Source organism: Doryrhamphus excisus, chromosome 17 (assembly GCF_030265055.1).
Source record: "Doryrhamphus excisus isolate RoL2022-K1 chromosome 17, RoL_Dexc_1.0, whole genome shotgun sequence".
Lineage (NCBI taxonomy): Eukaryota > Metazoa > Chordata > Actinopteri > Syngnathiformes > Syngnathidae > Doryrhamphus > Doryrhamphus excisus.
In genome coordinates, this window is record NC_080482.1 from 1,149,660 (window position 1) to 1,167,111 (window position 17,452).

General features: G+C 43.5%; 1 protein-coding gene across 8 annotated transcripts in view; it reads left to right on the forward strand.

The window, feature by feature from the left end:
- Window positions 1-17,452, forward strand: part of triob (trio Rho guanine nucleotide exchange factor b) — a 71,765-nt gene that overhangs the window by 26,151 nt on the left and 28,162 nt on the right. For all 8 annotated transcript variants that reach the window (XR_009119880.1, XM_058052917.1, XM_058052915.1 and 5 more), the window contains 14 exons: window positions 476-590; window positions 1,237-1,429; window positions 2,094-2,198; window positions 2,300-2,770; window positions 3,721-3,843; window positions 7,072-7,263; window positions 7,515-7,646; window positions 8,502-8,732; window positions 9,518-9,640; window positions 9,799-9,990; window positions 10,175-10,344; window positions 10,658-10,832; window positions 15,554-15,749; window positions 16,431-16,597. Coding sequence is in view for 7 of the 8 variants with exons in the window: in XM_058052917.1 (XP_057908900.1) it covers window positions 476-590; window positions 1,237-1,429; window positions 2,094-2,198; window positions 2,300-2,770; window positions 3,721-3,843; window positions 7,072-7,263; window positions 7,515-7,646; window positions 8,502-8,732; window positions 9,518-9,640; window positions 9,799-9,990; window positions 10,175-10,344; window positions 10,658-10,832; window positions 15,554-15,749; window positions 16,431-16,597 (2,585 nt within the window). In the remaining variant the exon portion in view is untranslated. The remainder of the gene's footprint in view (window positions 1-475; window positions 591-1,236; window positions 1,430-2,093; window positions 2,199-2,299; window positions 2,771-3,720; window positions 3,844-7,071; window positions 7,264-7,514; window positions 7,647-8,501; window positions 8,733-9,517; window positions 9,641-9,798; window positions 9,991-10,174; window positions 10,345-10,657; window positions 10,833-15,553; window positions 15,750-16,430; window positions 16,598-17,452) is intronic.

Consider the following 17,452-nt stretch of genomic DNA (forward strand, 5'->3'; position numbering starts at 1 on the left):
CATGCCCTCCATGTCCTCATTTCAGTGAACATATTAAATGATAATAACAAGACACAATTCCCAATAAGGTCTATTGACAGTGTCCTCTGTGCCAAAATACACCGTGGAGTGGAGTGATGCTCATATGAAATCACGGAGATGATTGCTGCTGCTTGGCTGGTGCTTTGATCGGCGGCTCCTCTTGGCCATGGAGACCAGCCAGAGTCCAGAGTCTGATATTGTATGGGTGGATGAAGACCAGCAGTGTGTCCTGTAATGATGTCAGAGGAGCTGTGGAGAAGGATTTGCATACATAAGATGGACTGTTGTTAAGTAGCATAAGAACTTCTGAGTGGGTTTCTCTCACGTTGATCAAACGATGCTCTGATGTATGTAGAGACTGTATTTTCAATCTGGGCCTGTACGGTGATATGCAGCAGCTGTGTTAGCGTTAATTGTGTTATGTTTACGTCTACTATCTCCTCTCCCCTCGCAGGTGGCAGAGACCGACGAGGGGGTCCGGTTCTCACGTTCCCAGCACGGAGCAACCATGATAGAATACGAGCGGAAGACCTGCGCAGGCTCATAGCCTACCTCGCTACTATCCCCAGGCAAGAAACACACAAAGCATGTGTGCCCACGTACACACGCACAGGGACTTAACCCTCTTTACGGTCCCGGCTTAATGTGAAGCAGACGTGCTTCCACCGTTCACGTGTATAGACGTGGACAACACCTCGCCGTCCGCAGAGGTTTCCCATTGTTTGTGCTTCCCTTTTCCTGTTTCCATGCAGTATATGTGTGTATGCATATATATATGTATATATATATATGTCAAAGGAAAATCATTTTCTCTCTTCCCATTTGCTTCATTGTCCTTTTGATTTCTCTCTCTGTCTCTCTCTCTCTCTCTCCCTATCTCTCTTTCTATCCCTCCCCTCTCCTTTTTTTATCTGGCCATTTGGCGGCTATGGATCTGTTTTCATAGTGAGGTCAGCGTGAGTTAGAGCAGGAGGCCCTGCATATGCTTTGCTCTCCTAAGTAGACGCATTCTGATTGAAACCTTTTCACACAGAGAAATTACCTTTTATGGACTAATAGAGCAGCAGCGCTCCTGGTAAGCAACTGCAGACGTTTTTACTGCTTCCATTTCGACCCGAGAGGTTCAACGCCGTCAGTCGACTGTTACTTTGTTGAGGTTCTGCGTGGTTAGTCAGAAATACTACAGTGTGATCTAATATGTGATCTCTGCTGTAGTGAGGAAGTGGTCAGACATGGCTTCACGGTCATCGTGGACATGCGGGGCTCCAAATGGGACAGCATCAAACCTCTGCTGAAGATCCTGCAGGAGTCCTTCCCTTCTTGCATCCACGTCGCCCTTATCATCAAGCCGGATAACTTCTGGCAGAAGCAGAGGACCAACTTTGGCAGCTCCAAGTTTGAGTTTGAGGTAGGGGCGTGCATGTTGTGATACTTGAGTTTATTGGTCTTCCATGGACTGTAAACAACTGAGCAGTCTGTATCGGGATTGAGTGAAGTTGTTTGCGTTGCTATGGGTCCTAATTCATCAGTGCTAATTGCACTGCTGCTCCGTGACGGTGGCACCGTTCCGTCCCATGTGGTGGTGTGCTACTGGTATATTTAGACCTGACCCCGTTACCATGGAAACTGGATATATAGGACACCGTGATGCGTTTCGCCCCAGTGGTGAGCTGTGCTTGGACAAGCAACTTGTGGTTAAAAACTCCCAACAAAGTTTGTTGGACAAAAGTTCACCAGTCATACCCTTTCCTGCGCCTGCTGTCAATCACAAGTTAGGTGTTGCATAACTTTTGTTGTGCGTTTCAGTTTATTATGTCTCCAGGTCTATATCTATATGTATTTGTGTAACTTCCAATAGTATGAATGTTGCATGAAGTGGCTGGAATGTTTTCACACCTGTATAAACAGTAGATGTGAAAACCCAAACACGGCTCCACATTCTTTGCAGTCCTTAAGTTGGACTGTGGGAAATCTTTTTACAAGTTTAGCGGTTTGGTCGCTTGGGTGATGAGGATGATGATGATCATGGCTCCTTTCTTCTCTTCCTACCTGCTGCGTGACACCACCACCAGACGGTGATGGTCTCCTTGGAGGGTTTGTCCAAGATTGTGGACCCGTCCCAGCTGACAGCCGACTTTGACGGGAGCTTAGAGTACAACCACGATGATTGGATTGAGGTTTGGCTGCTGAAAACCAGCACTTTGTTCACGCAGACAGTCTTGAGTTTTTCTTTAGACGCAACTTATATTTGCAGTTTGAAAAACGACTTTTTTTGTAGGTGCGGCTCTCATTTGAGACCTTTGCCAGCGATGCTGCACGAGCTTTGGCACGCCTCGAGGAGCTACAGGAAACTTTGTCCCAGCGGGATCTCCCACGGGACCTGGAAGGGGCTCGGCGGCTCATGGAGGAACATGCGGCATTGAAGAAAAGGGCCACTAAAGCCTCGGTGGAGGAGCTTGACACGCAGGGACGAAGGCTGCTCCAAAGGCTGCAGTCCCAGGCGGTGGGAAGTGGGAGCGGGAGCGAAAGCGGGTACGGGAACCGAATCAGCGCCGCCAGCGGAGAGTCCAACGATCACCATCATGGCTTCCACACGCATGCGGACGCTCACAATCTGGGAGCCAAAGTGACGAGTTTACTGGATAAGCTTCACGGGACGCGGCAGAACCTGCAGCAGTTGTGGCACATGAGGAAGCTGAAACTGGACCAGTGTTTCCAGCTGCGTCTTTTCGAACAGGATGCAGAAAAGGTGGGAATGCTTTTCTCCTGGTGTGCTATGTGTCACAAAAGGTTTAAAATGACCAAGTTACCTAATTACCTAATTAAAAAGGTTAAAATTACCTCATGCACTCGGATGTAATGTTATTGCAGGGTGTTTGCAAACTCTTATCCACCGTCCGCAGTTCAGTTTTCTTCACATTCCGGCTAGATTCCAAGGCTACAGTTGCATAAATTGGAAAAAAAAACATGACAAATGACATCCAAGGCCCCGACAGACCGAAGGGTGAAATACAATATTGTTTTCCTTATCATTCTTTGATCAGATAATACTAGTACCATATTACCCGCCATACTAGTACATGTATGCGTGGATACAGAAGGCAGAATACGTCCGAGTGAGTGCGTGTTTGTCATCAGTATTCCAAAGGAGTGTGAGTGGCATGTGCAGAGCTGATAAATGTTGCTATAAGAGCCGGGCAGAGCTGGAGGCGATTTGCAGAGGCCTGCTGTGGAAAGTCTCAGGGCTGTAATTAAACACACCTTTCCATACTCCTAGCATGTCAACACGGAGCCGCTACTGATGCTGCTGCAAAATGAAAGCCCAATGTGTATACTGTATATACTGTATATACTGTATATACTGTATATACTGTACACTTTAATACCACAGCATAAGGCTCACTTGCAATGGAGACAATAATATACATGTATATGCAATTACAAAGATACTGATGCTTAAAGGGGAAGTGCACTTTATTGGGAATTTTGCCAGGGAATCATTCCCAGTTCTTTTGTGAAACATCAACACATTTATTTCCCTTTTCTGTGCATCCAAGCGCAACTAAACAAGTTTATATCAGCTTGCTAGCAACGGCAAGTAAATCTTGTGTTTGTCTGTTTAACAGCAGACAGAAGACACATTCTATCTGGTACATTGTGTTCAACTAACTTCATGTTCTTCCTTTTTCCTATGTGTAGATGTTCGACTGGATCATGCACAACAAGGGGCTTTTCCTCACCAGTTACACAGAGATTGGAGGGAACCACCAGCACGCCGTCGAGCTGCAAACCCAGCACAACCACTTTGCAATGAACTGCATGGTAAGATGCTGCTGGTGTTGGGCATGCACACGCACACACACACGCACGCACGCACACACGCACACGCACACTGAGAGAGGAGCCGCAATCGCATGCCATCATCATTACTGTCATTCACAGTAACCAGTAACACTCCATCCTCTCCTCCGCACACCTTCCTCTCCCAAAGCCTTCCCCTCTCCTAGGCTGAGACTTGTCACCGTGTCTGTCCTATTATTCAGCTGTTTGCCACTCAGCCTCGCTCTGTCATGTCTTATTACAGCACTGACCCAATAATTGACCCATATTGCCTCCCTGCCCTCCCAAAGCCGTGTGCTGCCCTCTGCTGCCCTCCTTTCTGTAGCCAGCGAAGCTCCTCTCCCAACTAATAAGCGGAGTTGAGGACGTTATGCTGTATTGACCTTGTGGTCCAACGGTGTTTTGCTCCACTTGCTCACATCTGAAATGCTGCAGCCAAATGCGTGTCGTTGCTGCAAACACGCTGTGGAAAATCCATCTTTGACCCTTTATTCTGTATGATATCATCTATGTATTTAAATTCCACTGACTGTTAAGGTCCCTCTGTCATGGATGACGAGACTAAGCAGGATTGCTGGAACATTGGGTACACACGGACATCAAATGGCGTCCAATCCAATATTCTTTATAATCATGCAAGTAAAATCTCAGTTTGACCAGTACAGCTCATGGCCTACTGGCTAATTCCTCTCGCTAACTAAAAGTAGCAACCTCAGGGAGCAATGTGACCCAGAGGGCCCCGAGTGGGGGCAACACTTTGGGTCAAAGCGACCAGTAACTCCTGAGTAGTAGAAGTAGTAGTAGCAAAAAAGATGGAAGTGCAACATACGCTTGCTCTTATGGAGCAAAAGTCACCAGGCTTGTTTGAAGTCAACTCCACGACCCTCCACCCATTCTTCCACAGGAAGCCGCGTTTCCCTTTCCTGTTGCCTGCATGACTGAATGGAAACACCGGCTGGAAGAACAATGAGTGACCAAGTATGATTAGGTTTCTTCATATTGGAAATAAGGTCACGGCGTAAAGTGACTGGTTTGTCAGTTATTACTATATCTTCTCCTTTGGTGTACAAGTTCAGTAAATCTGAATCAGTTCCGAAGAGATGCTCAGTTAATTTGACCTTTCACTGGACATCTCCATGGACAATACAACAATGATGACCTTTGTTGCTACACACTTCTCGGACGTGACGATTCCAGCATCTAAGAGCCAGCAACCACATATACATTGCAGACCTGTGAGAAGCATGTTTACTAGGGTTTGGCTTCCGTGCTCCGAGTACAGAACTAGAAACTTTATTACATACAGTAGCTATTCACAGTTGCTTACTGTCTTACTCTTACTCTACTTCCTGCTTCGAGGTGACCTTTGCCCTCATCAGGTTTGAATTAGGAATGCCATTTCCCCTGCCCAGCCCCACACTGCTTGCCATCCATCAGTTTCAGATTAACCTTCTGTCACCTGCTGAGTTCTAGTCGTCCGGTCTTTGTTATTTAATATCATTTGTAATCTTCTACAGATGCTTTTAGAGACCTTCAGGTATCTTAGTTGAAACTTTGTGCTTCTCTTACCCCCGTTCTTCTCTATTTGTTTGTGCACGTGCTTATATGCGTCTTCCTGGAGTCTAATAGCACCACGCCACCGTTCCTAAGATGGTTCTTCTGGGATGTTTGATTTGTAAATTGTGTAATAGGATTAAAGTTTCTCCATGCACTGCTGTTCTTTAGTGTTCCGTACCGACTGCTGTGTTCGAGGGCCGTCGGACTCCTCAAGTGCTCATGTGAGCTTAAGATTTAAGCACACCGCTGCCTCACAACATTGCAGCACCGTCGGTGCCCACCGGCAACATTTGTCTCCACTGTGGATTTGTGATGTTAAATTATGCGTTTTTCTAATATCAGACAATCTCTCCCAAAGCCGTGTCATGAAAGAGAAAGCTTGTTGCTGATCCGTCATGGCTTTATAGTTTTGTTGAACGCTCATAATGTTGGTTGCAGAACCATCCTTTCTCTGTTTTCCGGCTGTTGTTGCACTCTGGTGTTGATTTTTGGTTAATCTGGCCTTCCCGTTGTGATCTAGACAAGCAAAGTAAGAAGCCCAACAGGCGCCGGGAGCAGTAATTGAATAGAATAATAATGGCCTGTTACCAGTCTGTTAATTAGCATTCGCTGATCTGTGCCTATCTGCAAACAACAGCTTGAAGCCCATCTATTAAAGAAGAAAAGATGGTTGAGTGGCAAATGACTTTTCTTATTATTCCCAGGGGGGTATGATTCCCAAGCGAATGGTTGTATAATGTCCACAAACCGGTGGCGCCTCGGTTAGCGTACGCTCCGGTTAGAGTGTTTCTTAGTTTAGGAAAATTCACCACAACATTTCGCCTGTTTGCCTAGATTTTCTGATTAGCGTGTAATACGAGTTACACCGCGTGAAGGCAACCGTGTTCCTGTTATCTCAAAGCGTCCTTGTTAGCAGGAACCGGATGCCCTTGATCATCTCATCAGTGGTTGACTGTAGTTCCTCGCTAACGAGCACAAGTCTGAAAAATGTCAACACAAAACATGTTTTTGTAGTTTTACAATTGGACTTTAGTCTTGTGGAACTGAGTAATAAGACTATGATGTTCCACTGTGTTGACTGGCCTGCAAAACACGTCTCCCATCGTTCGGGAGCCTTCAAATTCTTGAAAAAATTGCATGAATAAAATGATCTAACAACACGTGAGTGATGAGTTTGATGGACGTCAATAAAACATCATTACATCAAACTGTACATAAAACTTGTTTTTCTTATAAATAATGTTGCGTTTGTACGTAATCTTATGAATATTTCATTTAGCACAGCTTTAATGTGCTGGAGAAGCTGAAAATGTGCAACTGCTGGCTGAGTACTTAAATTTGATGAGTTGCCTTAAACCTTGGCTTGTTTAACAGAAGCAAAACAATATTTTAGCTCTCAAGCTGTAGGCGAACTGGACCGGATAAATACCGCATGACAAGACTCAGTATGAGATGATACCGGCTGCTGTTTGTATTCTACTTACATGACTTTTACCACGCAGAGATTTTTAATCACACAGCAGTATCCACTCATTCTCCTCCATCTGTTCTGCAAACCACCATGAGAGGATATTGGTTGAGCGGCAGAATGCTTCAAATAAGAATGAATTGGGTCTGAATCTGTGCTTCCTTCCTGTCTCTCCATGGTCCCAGAATGTCTATGTGAACATCAATAGGATTATGTCGGTAGGGAACCGGCTCCTGGAATCAGGCCACTATGCCTCCCAGCAGATCCAGCAGATTTCAGGCCAGTTGGAGCAGGAGTGGAAGGCCTTTGCTGCAGCACTGGATGAACGAAGCACCCTGCTGGAGATGTCTGCCAGCTTCCACCAGAAAGCGGACCAGGTACTGGCAGACCCATGCAAACCCGCAGTATGCTAGTACGCGTTATACTAGTATGTACAGTATATTGGCATTTCTCACTGACAGTCCACCCAGATGGTGTGGAGCTCAGATAGCATCTATCCCCATGACTTATGAACAATATAAAGAGTAGAAAATGGATGAGTGTATGAATTATACACCATAGGGTCCATTACTGTGCAATATATATGCAAAACATAATTTCTTTGACTTAATGTTTGTTCTCTTCGCAGTACATGGGTAAAGTGGAGCCTTGGTGCAAAGCTTGTGGCGAGGGGGACCTGCCCTCGGAGCTCCAGGATCTGGAAGACACCATCCACCGTCACCAGGGTCTCTATGAGCACATCACCACTGCCTATTCCGAGGTGTGTACACAACAATTAACAATTATTTATGTGGAATTATTAATAAATGTGTAACACGGCAATTATTTATTCAAAATTATTTACATTATTTGTGCAATTTACTGTTTACGCTGTACATTGCTGTTCATATTTGATGACATCTATTCATTCGCCACATTATTATTATTTATTATTATACGGGAGCCAGGTAACGACATTTCGTTGGCAATTTCACTGCTGTGTTATTGTGCAATGACAATAAAGGAAGTCTATCTATGCATCCATCCATCCATCCATCCATCTATCTATCTAACACTCAGGCTGGACTTAAACACGTCTTATTTTCAACTAAGCACCGTCCACTTCAAGTGATGAAAGATAATAGTGGCCAGTTGAGAAATTAATTTAATAATATGAGTGACAATTTTGGAAGTGATATTAGTGAGTTTGGTGATCTACTACACTGCATTAGACCGAAAAATACCTTATTGAGCCGTGTGAGAGGAGAAAAATATTGATCAAGTATGCGGGGACGTTATGCACCACAACAATCTACAAGCACAATGCAGGTCCTCTGTTTGTTTCAACATTCAACCACCATCTTAAAGGATGAAGATGGTATTCCTGATCATGTGAAGGACCTGCTCCTAGGGAATGGACAGGGATAACAGCATCAGCATTGAGATGTTCTCCTCCCAATAAGCATGCGTCTCACCTCACATTATTGTGTTTCCTGTGTTCTTGACTTACTTCTCAGTCTATAAACACAACTTGTGTGCATCCCGAGGACTACCTCATGGTTCTCACCCTAAGGTGTTGTGTTCAAGTAGCAGAACGATCACGTAATTGTTTCTTGGTGTATCTCACCTTCACCAGGTAAGCCAGGATGGGAAGTCTCTGTTAGACAAACTGCAGCGACCTCTGACGCCAGGAAGCGCCGACTCACTGATGGCGTCGGCCAACTACTCCAAGGCGGTGCACCACGTCCTGGACATCATTCACGAGGTGCTCCATCATCAGAGGCAGCTGGAGAACATCTGGCAGCATCGCAAAGTCCGCCTGCACCAACGCCTGCAGCTGTGCGTCTTCCAACAGGATGTACAACAAGTGAGTTAGCAACACTCCCGTTGTTGAATACCTCGTGTGTTGGTGTATTACTGCTAACAGGCAGTATTTCCACCAGGATAGCAGATGTACGATATAAAGGATATAATATAATCAGCTCGAGCATCTCCAAAGCCTTTTGTGCTTCCTCCTGAGTTTTTTTTTAAGTAAAAGCTTCCGTCTGCTGAGCGAAACGCCATGAGACGGTCTCTACGGCGAAGGTCTTAGATAAAAACTGCTGGTGTATGCCGCCTTCTCTCTTCTCTACCCTTTGGGCATGAACTCCTCTCTGACGCTCTACCCCCTCGTTCTGGCTTCCTCTCTCTCTTTCAGGTAGCATCTCCGTCATTCTAGCATTCGCCTCTCATCACCCATCTCTCTTGGTTGTGGTTTCCATGGAGACGCACTTTAGTGTCCCAATCATTGTCATTGTATATTGCCTAAGACCTTGAAATGACCACTTCTTGCCATTATACACTTGGTCATATATATATAGTGTATATATAGCATAAAGTTGCTGAATAAATTGTATCACAATGGACACAATCACATTTTGGCACGGTGTATTGTTGCTCTCAAGAAAAAGATGTAAGCGATCATTTAAGACGTATTCCACGCAGAAAAAAAAACACCAAATACAGTAGATGACAAACCCTTGGAATTGAAATGGTGAAGTGCTCCCTCTGCTGGCGTAAAAGCTGCACTGCATCGGCGTCGCCCAGATTGAGAAATACCTTCTCAGCAATTGAAACGTACGAATGCTTACCATACTCTTAACGTGTTTTAAGGTACTGGACTGGATAGAGAACCACGGCGAGGCCTTCCTCAGTAAACACACTGGCGTCGGGAAGTCTTTGCACCGAGCCCGAGCTCTGCAGAAGAGACACGAAGACTTTGAAGAGGTCGCACAGGTGAGCTGTATACTTTTCCTGTTTCGTGTGCCTTCAGAAGAGGTTAATCTGCGGATTAAATACCATTTGAAATACTCACCCTAATTATCTTTAAGTTACTGTAATAAAGTTTCCCAACACTTCCAGTTAATGGATGTGATGTAATCTCTGTGTTCCAGAACACCTACACCAATGCTGACAAGCTGCTGGAGGCAGCGGAGCAGTTGGCCCAGACCGGAGAATGCGACCCAGAGGAAATCTACCAGGCCGCCCACCAGCTCGAAGATCGCATCCAGGACTTCGTACGGCGCGTTGAACAGCGCAAGGTCCTACTCGATATGTCCGTGTCCTTCCACACGCATGTCAAAGAGGTTTGTCCTGTTTTTTACTTTCTCCTTTCACACCCGCTTACATTTAAATGCAGTACATATATTACATATACTACAGTGTATACACAAACGTATGGTTTTTGTGGGTTAGGGTTGGAGTTATTTTGCATCCGTAGATGTATTATTTCTTTCATGGCTCAAGACTGGTGTGTGTGCTGTATTTCAGCTGTGGACATGGTTGGAGGAGCTTCAGAAGGAACTGCTGGATGATGTGTACGCAGAATCTGTGGAAGCGGTGCAGGATTTGATCAAACGCTTCGGTCAGCAGCAGCAGACCACCCTGCAAGCGACAGTCAACGTCATCAAGGAGGGGGAAGACCTCATACAGCAGCTAAGGTCAGCCTTATTTCCACACCCGTACAGGAATTGAGGGGAACCTCGGATTTTGGATGCCCCGCGTCCATCCGCCCAGGGCGGCATTCAAGCCAGAACCGCCACTGGGCATATACAGTAGTAGTCGGACAATTGCTTTCAGTATAACAGCAGGAGATTTCTTTCCACACAGGTGGGGTCCCGCCTCTGATGGGCGCTTTAAGGGGCTGCCAAAACGGGAGCTAAATCCTGGTCCCCTAAACACTGTGATAATGGAGTAAATGACTGACATTATTGGACTCTAATCCGAGTCGGATGCTGTGGCTTCTGTGCACAGAGACTCTGCCATCTCGAGCAACAAGACCCCCCACAACAGCTCCATGGCTCACATTGAGAGTGTCCTCCAGCAGCTGGATGAGGCCCAGGGCCAAATGGAGGAGCTTTTCCAGGAGAGGAAGATCAAACTGGAGCTCTTCCTCCAACTTCGCATCTTTGAGAGGGATGCCATAGACGTGAGTAGACTTACAGTCACATTGGATTTGTTTGGCCTCATCCCACAGAAGGCACGGTCAATACATAAATAATAAATACAAAAATAAATAAATTAATAAATACAATAAATAAAACATATAACCAACGCCAAGATAAAACTCCATTCTGAACCCCCCCAACTTTTAATGTTAAAAACCATATTTACAAGGTCATAAAGAGGTTTGATATGCTCTATGGAAGTGTATGGAAGATTTTTAAATAAGGGATGCTGGAACCATTTAATCGTGGTAAACAAGGGATGACTTCATATGTCTTAGCACTGTTTAAGGAAACAAAGAAATAAAGATGTTCAGACAAAAATACAAATAAAAGAAAAACTATTTTTTAAAAAGTAATAAAATACAAATATGATAAATAGAGAATATATATATATATATGTGACATGCATGATATGAAGAACATCTCATACATGTATGAGAAGAAGGTAGTTGTACATTTAGTCAAGATGCTACTGAAATGATTGACAGTAGGGAAGACCAGATAGACCACCAATTATCAAAGTCCGACACGCTCCTTTAAATAGTTTAATATTGTAATAGTGTGAAATATACTATATTATACTGTACTATACTACACTATACTACATTATACTGTACTGCACTATACTGTACTATACTATTTTATACTATACTACACTATACTATTTTATACTATACTGTACTATACTCTACTATACTATTTTATACTATACTATACTACTCTACTATACTATTTTGTACTATACTATACTGCACTATACTATTTTATACTGTGCTATATTGTACTGCACTATACTATACTGTACGATACTATTTTATACTGTACTATACTACACTATACTATAGTATTTTATACTATACTATACTATTTTATAATATACTATACAACACTATACTATACTATACTATTTTATACTATATTATATTGTACTGCACTATACTATACTGTACTATACTATTTTATACTATACTATACTATTTTATACTATGCTATAATATACTATATTATACTATACTATGCTATACTGTACTATACTATACTATACTATACTATACTATACTATACTATACTATACTATACTATACTATACTATACTATACTATACTATACTATACTATACTATACTATACTATACTATACTATACTATACTATACTATACTATACTATACTACACTATAAAGATATACTAGAGTTGAGTTGATGAAGCATCCTCTACCATCGTGTCAGCCTTTTCAAGTTCAGGCAGGCTAAAATACAAAAGACGTTGAGAGTGACAGGTTGCTTGTCTTGCTGACGAGTTAGTTCCTCAAACCAGATGGTATTCCAGCCACGGGTGTCGGCAAACGGATCTGTAATTAGGATTGACGACTATGTTCGGGAAAAGGGCCAGAATCCTCCAAAAGGTGAAGACTTGTGCTTTTCAATCATTTTGTCCTGATGAGGATTGAAAGGAAGAAGACATGAGATTAATGTGTCAAAGATCTGGTGTGGGGGGGGGGATTAGCACCATGCACACTCAGGGACGAGAAACACACACACACTCAAGCACACTCCCTCCTGCCGCTAATGGGGGTGTGTCTTTTTGAGGTGAGGTGAGACACGCGGCGGAGGTTTCCTTTTAGATGATTCCCTCCGTATCGCTGCGTTCTGCTGGAAAAGACACAAAGGAGCTGGAGCTCCTCTCTCGGTTGGACTGGACAACTTTAAGAGCAACTGATATGGTCTTTTGGCACGCTGAGGGCATTTTACTCAACTGTATGCGGAGAAGAGGGAGGAGTACAGATGAGTGCTTGGTGAGTTTGCCCTTGCTTGTCAGCCTAGTGAATGATCATCCAAGGTTAAGGGTTGTATTGTATTGTATTCGTGTCTTATGGCCGTTTGATAAGATTACTCTGAACCCTCGGAAAGTTAGTCTCCTATTCGCTGTGGATTTGTGTGAATCGAAATGCCCACAGTACTTTGTCACATCCGAAGAGAGCAAATAAATCTTTACCAAAAACATGGTAAATCTTACTTTTGGTATTATTAAATGGAACAATTTAATAACAATGTCTGAACTGGTTGGACTGGACAAAAATAAAGTATATTACAAAACAGCTGCACATAAAGTAAATAGAGAAGTTTGTTCTCATCAGAAATTATCTTTCACGGCTAAAATCTAGACAATAATTGCAAACACACTATGAAGTATATACACTATAACTTTGCTTAAAACAAAAACCTTCATTTCGTTATATAGTCTTTGCAATCACTATTTTGTCAGCAGTTGTATTTACCAGAGACCATTTTATCTGTTCCTTGCAGCAATCCAATTACCACAGCACGTTACACTGTTACACTGTTACCCTATCACTAACACAACACATACAGTAGATGACATACTCTATCACTAACACGACACATACAGTAGATGACGTAGTAATTGTCCACCTCCATCATGCACACACAGAACAACAGAACCAATCACATTAAGGCCCTGCAAATAAGAAAGACGTTGTTCAGTCGCCTTAACATGGCGTTCCTCTGGGCCAAGTCGTCTGTTTTATCGCCAATATGTACTGCTGAGGGAATATTAGGTGGAGGACATGACTGTACAATTGCCATGAGCCTCATAATTAACTGTTGTTTATCTTACTATTACCATATTAGCTTCAGGACGCATAAAACTTTGTTTGTAGAGGTCAGAGGTCACACCATGTTTGAGGCAGCGAGGACAGCTGCAAAGGAATCTTTTCATTTCTATCCACCGATTAATGTTACCGTAGTTATGAGGGAGCACCTTGATGGTTCTGTTACTGCCTTGGTCACATAGTGTATACATTCACTATGCTCAGTTGTTAGCATGGTAACTTCATAGTGTATACATTCACCATGCTCCCTTGTTAGCATGGTAACTTCATAGTGTATACATTCACTATGCTCAGTTGTTAGCATGGTAACGCCATAGTGTATACATTCACCGTGCTCAGTTGTTAGCATGGTAACTCCATAGTGTATACATTCACCATGCTCAGTTGTTAGCATGGTAACTCCATAGTGTATACATTCACCATGCTCACTTGTTAGTATGGTAACTCCATAGTGTATACATTCACTGTGCTCACTTGTTAGCATGGTAACTCCATAGTGTATACATTCAACATGCTCACTTGTTAGCATGGTAAATCCATAGTGTATACGTTCACCGTGCTCTGTTGTTAGCATGGTAACTCCATAGTGTATACGTTCACCGTGCTCTGTTGTTAGCATGGTAACTCCATAGTGTATACATTCACCATGCTCTCTTGTTAGCATGGTAGCTCCATAGTGTATACATTCACCGTGCTCAGTTGTTAGCATGGTAACTCCATAGTGTATACATTCACCGTGCTCAGTTGTTAGCATGGTAGCTCCATAGTGTATACATTCACCGTGCTCAGTTGTTAGCATGGTAACTCCATAGTGTATACATTCACCATGCTCACTTGTTAGCATGGTAACTCCATAGTGTATACATTCAACATGCTCACTTGTTAGCATGGTAACTCCATAGTGTATACATTCACCATGCTCAGTTGTTAGCATGGTAACTCCATAGTGTATACATTCACCATGCTCAGTTGTTAGCATGGTAACTCCATAGTGTATACATTCACCATGCTCACTTGTTAGCATGGTAACTCCATAGTGTATACATTCACTGTGCTCACTTGTTAGCATGGTAACTCCATAGTGTATACGTTCACCGTGCTCAGTTGTTAGCATGCTAACTGCTTTCTTTCAGCTTTCTAGTGGAATTGAAAAAAGCATATTTTTATTTTTTTTAAGAACTTTGCTCACCCCCCTTTTTTTCAGATATTTAAATTTTCGTCTTAAATAATCTTTGTACATTCTCTTCATGTAGTTTTTTTTAGATTTTAGTTTTCTTGTTAAAATACATTTTTAGACTGTACTGTGGGCAAATAAAAAAGCAAAAATCCAGCCCTCAGACGAGACTTTGGACACCCCAGTTTAAATATTTGCTTCAACCTGTAGAAATATTTAAGCTCTTATTTTCTAGACAATTGAACAACTTGCCAAACGTGATGAATGGTGGAAACAATGTAGATGAAGAATGCAGAGTGGCCGCTGTGTCATGATTCACTGTGATGCTAGTCTAAGACAAGCGCTGACATCTGCTTTACCAGCCGTGCATCGGCAGAGTGAGACGCTATCTCGTCTTATGGCAGACGTTGTGCCGTGTCGACTTGGGGTGCTCGTCTGGCTGGAGGAGTTATGACAACTATTAGCACTGAGAATGTCGTCTGTGCATGAATGGAAGTTTATGCTTGTGGAAATATTTGAGTCTCCCATGCATCGATGTGTCCCATGAAATATTTACAAAGATGGCAGCGTCTGCATTCATTTAACACTGAAGTGAGGCACCGTGAAATACAATGTTTTGGTCTGATTGCTAGCGCTGCAATAACAAGCTTCAGTTCGCAGCCCTGCTAAATAGCGTTCTGCCAAATTTGGCACATCGGAGTCGTACCCATTAGACGGACATTGATTTGCCAAGCCGCCTGTCCACGTAGTAACACAGACCACATGACGACATTATTCCCATAGTGAGGAGTCCAGAGTCCATTCTGAACAACTAAAGTCTCCAAGTACGGATCCAAGATTGAGCAGCTCCGATCCCTCACACACCTTTTACTTCATTCGTATTTCCTCCACCTATAGATCATCTCCGATCTGGAGTCATGGAACGAGGAGCTGTCCCAGCAGATGACTGACTTCGACACGGAAGACCTGACTCTGGCTGAGCAGAAGCTCCAGCATCACGCAGACAAGGCCCTCACCATGAACAACCTCACCTTCGACGTCATCCACCAAGGCCAGGAGCTGCTGCAGTACGTCACAGAGGTCCAGGCGTCCGGTGAGTCAGTGGTTGTGGAAACACATCTCGGGTGCACTTGAGCAAGGCAGCTGACCCCCGCCAGCTGCTCTTCTAACACTTGAAATATGCAACTCGACAAAACCCAACATCCACGTTCAGACTTAATTGGTCCCGTAACAGAAGTTGTGGACTTAAGTTTGTCAAGTCCGGCTTTGGACTTTGGGCTTTGGGCTTCAGGTTTCGGGCGTTCACTAATCAGGAGGTGCTTTCACTAATCATCCCGACTGGTGTATTTTACAAAAAATGAGTATGCAATTATTATGGAGCGTTATGAGGAGTTCCCAAAGGATTCCGACTGCTAAAAGCCAATAGAGCACCATGATCAACAATGCACATTATGACCACTAGATGGCAGTTTTGTGTTTCACGTGTTTGTGGCAACTATTTTTTTTTCGCTTTTACTTTTTAATTGTATTTTTGTCATTTTTAGAATATAACATTTGTTTCAATGCACTTATTAAGGTCTCAGAGTCGTTAATCCACCAGCAAATATTGTAATATAAGAAGACTAACAGTCTGAGTACTCAAGCAAGGACTCCTGTGACATCTGCTAACATGAATCATTCATATTTTATATTCTGTTTTATTTCTGGTCCTATAAATCAAATGTGAATGAGTAATAATAATAATAGCATTCCATGTCATCCGTGTCTCGTTCAGGTGTGGAGCTGTTATGCGACCGAGATGTGGACATGGCCACGCGGGTTCAGGATCTTCTGGAGTTCCTCCACGAGAAGCAGCAGGAGCTGGATGTGGCTGCCGAGCAGCACCGGAGACATTTGGAGCAGTGTGTCCAGTTGAGACACCTCCAGGCTGAAGTCAAACAGGTACGGCGTGGACTCTGAAGGGGACCGGCGTGTGAAGCCATTCACGATGTAAATGAGACCCGTTAAACCTTCTGACGTGTAAAAAGGTTCATTTACCGGGGGGAGGGGGCCATTTAATAGCAGGTCTTGCCTCAGCCGACCGACCGTGATGTCACAGCCGGGTCTGTCTGTACACGACCGTGGACTGATGACTCACCTCTTGCCAATGTTTCTCCTTCCTGTCTTGGTCTCTCTTGGCTTTTTCTATTCTTCTCCACTGAATGCTCCACTTTATGTGGTGCAAGGAGACTAAAATCTTTTAGTTGATCATGATGTGTTTTGTAAATCCTTGATCTTAGCAGCTTTACATCATGTCCATGAAGGCATGCTTGGGTACATTTGGTGTGAAAATACTCAAGAACCTTGACATCAACCCCATCAAACATTCTGGGAAGGAAGAATGGTTGTGAGCTAGCTGCTATCGTCCAACATCATTGATCGTGGACCTCACAAATGATGCTCCTGCATCTCAGGCCCGCTTGTGCAGCTTCGGATTCTGCAACAGCAACCTGCCTGAGAAGCTACTTCATATTTCTTTCACTTTTTTATGGCACGTCAGGGAAAGTGTAGCCACTTTGAGATGAATTTAGTCAGATGAAACCACAATGTGCCATATTTCACCTGTGGTTTCGTGCAACAGACTGGAATGGACTGCTTGTATCGCAGTGCCGATATCTGACATTTTAGGCCGATACTGCTTTTTTGGGGGTTGATATCGGATTGATATCAATACAGGAGTGGGACACCCGGAATATTTAGAGCATAGAAATCATATTTACAACCTTCTAAATATGTTTTTATACTTTTTCAGAGACC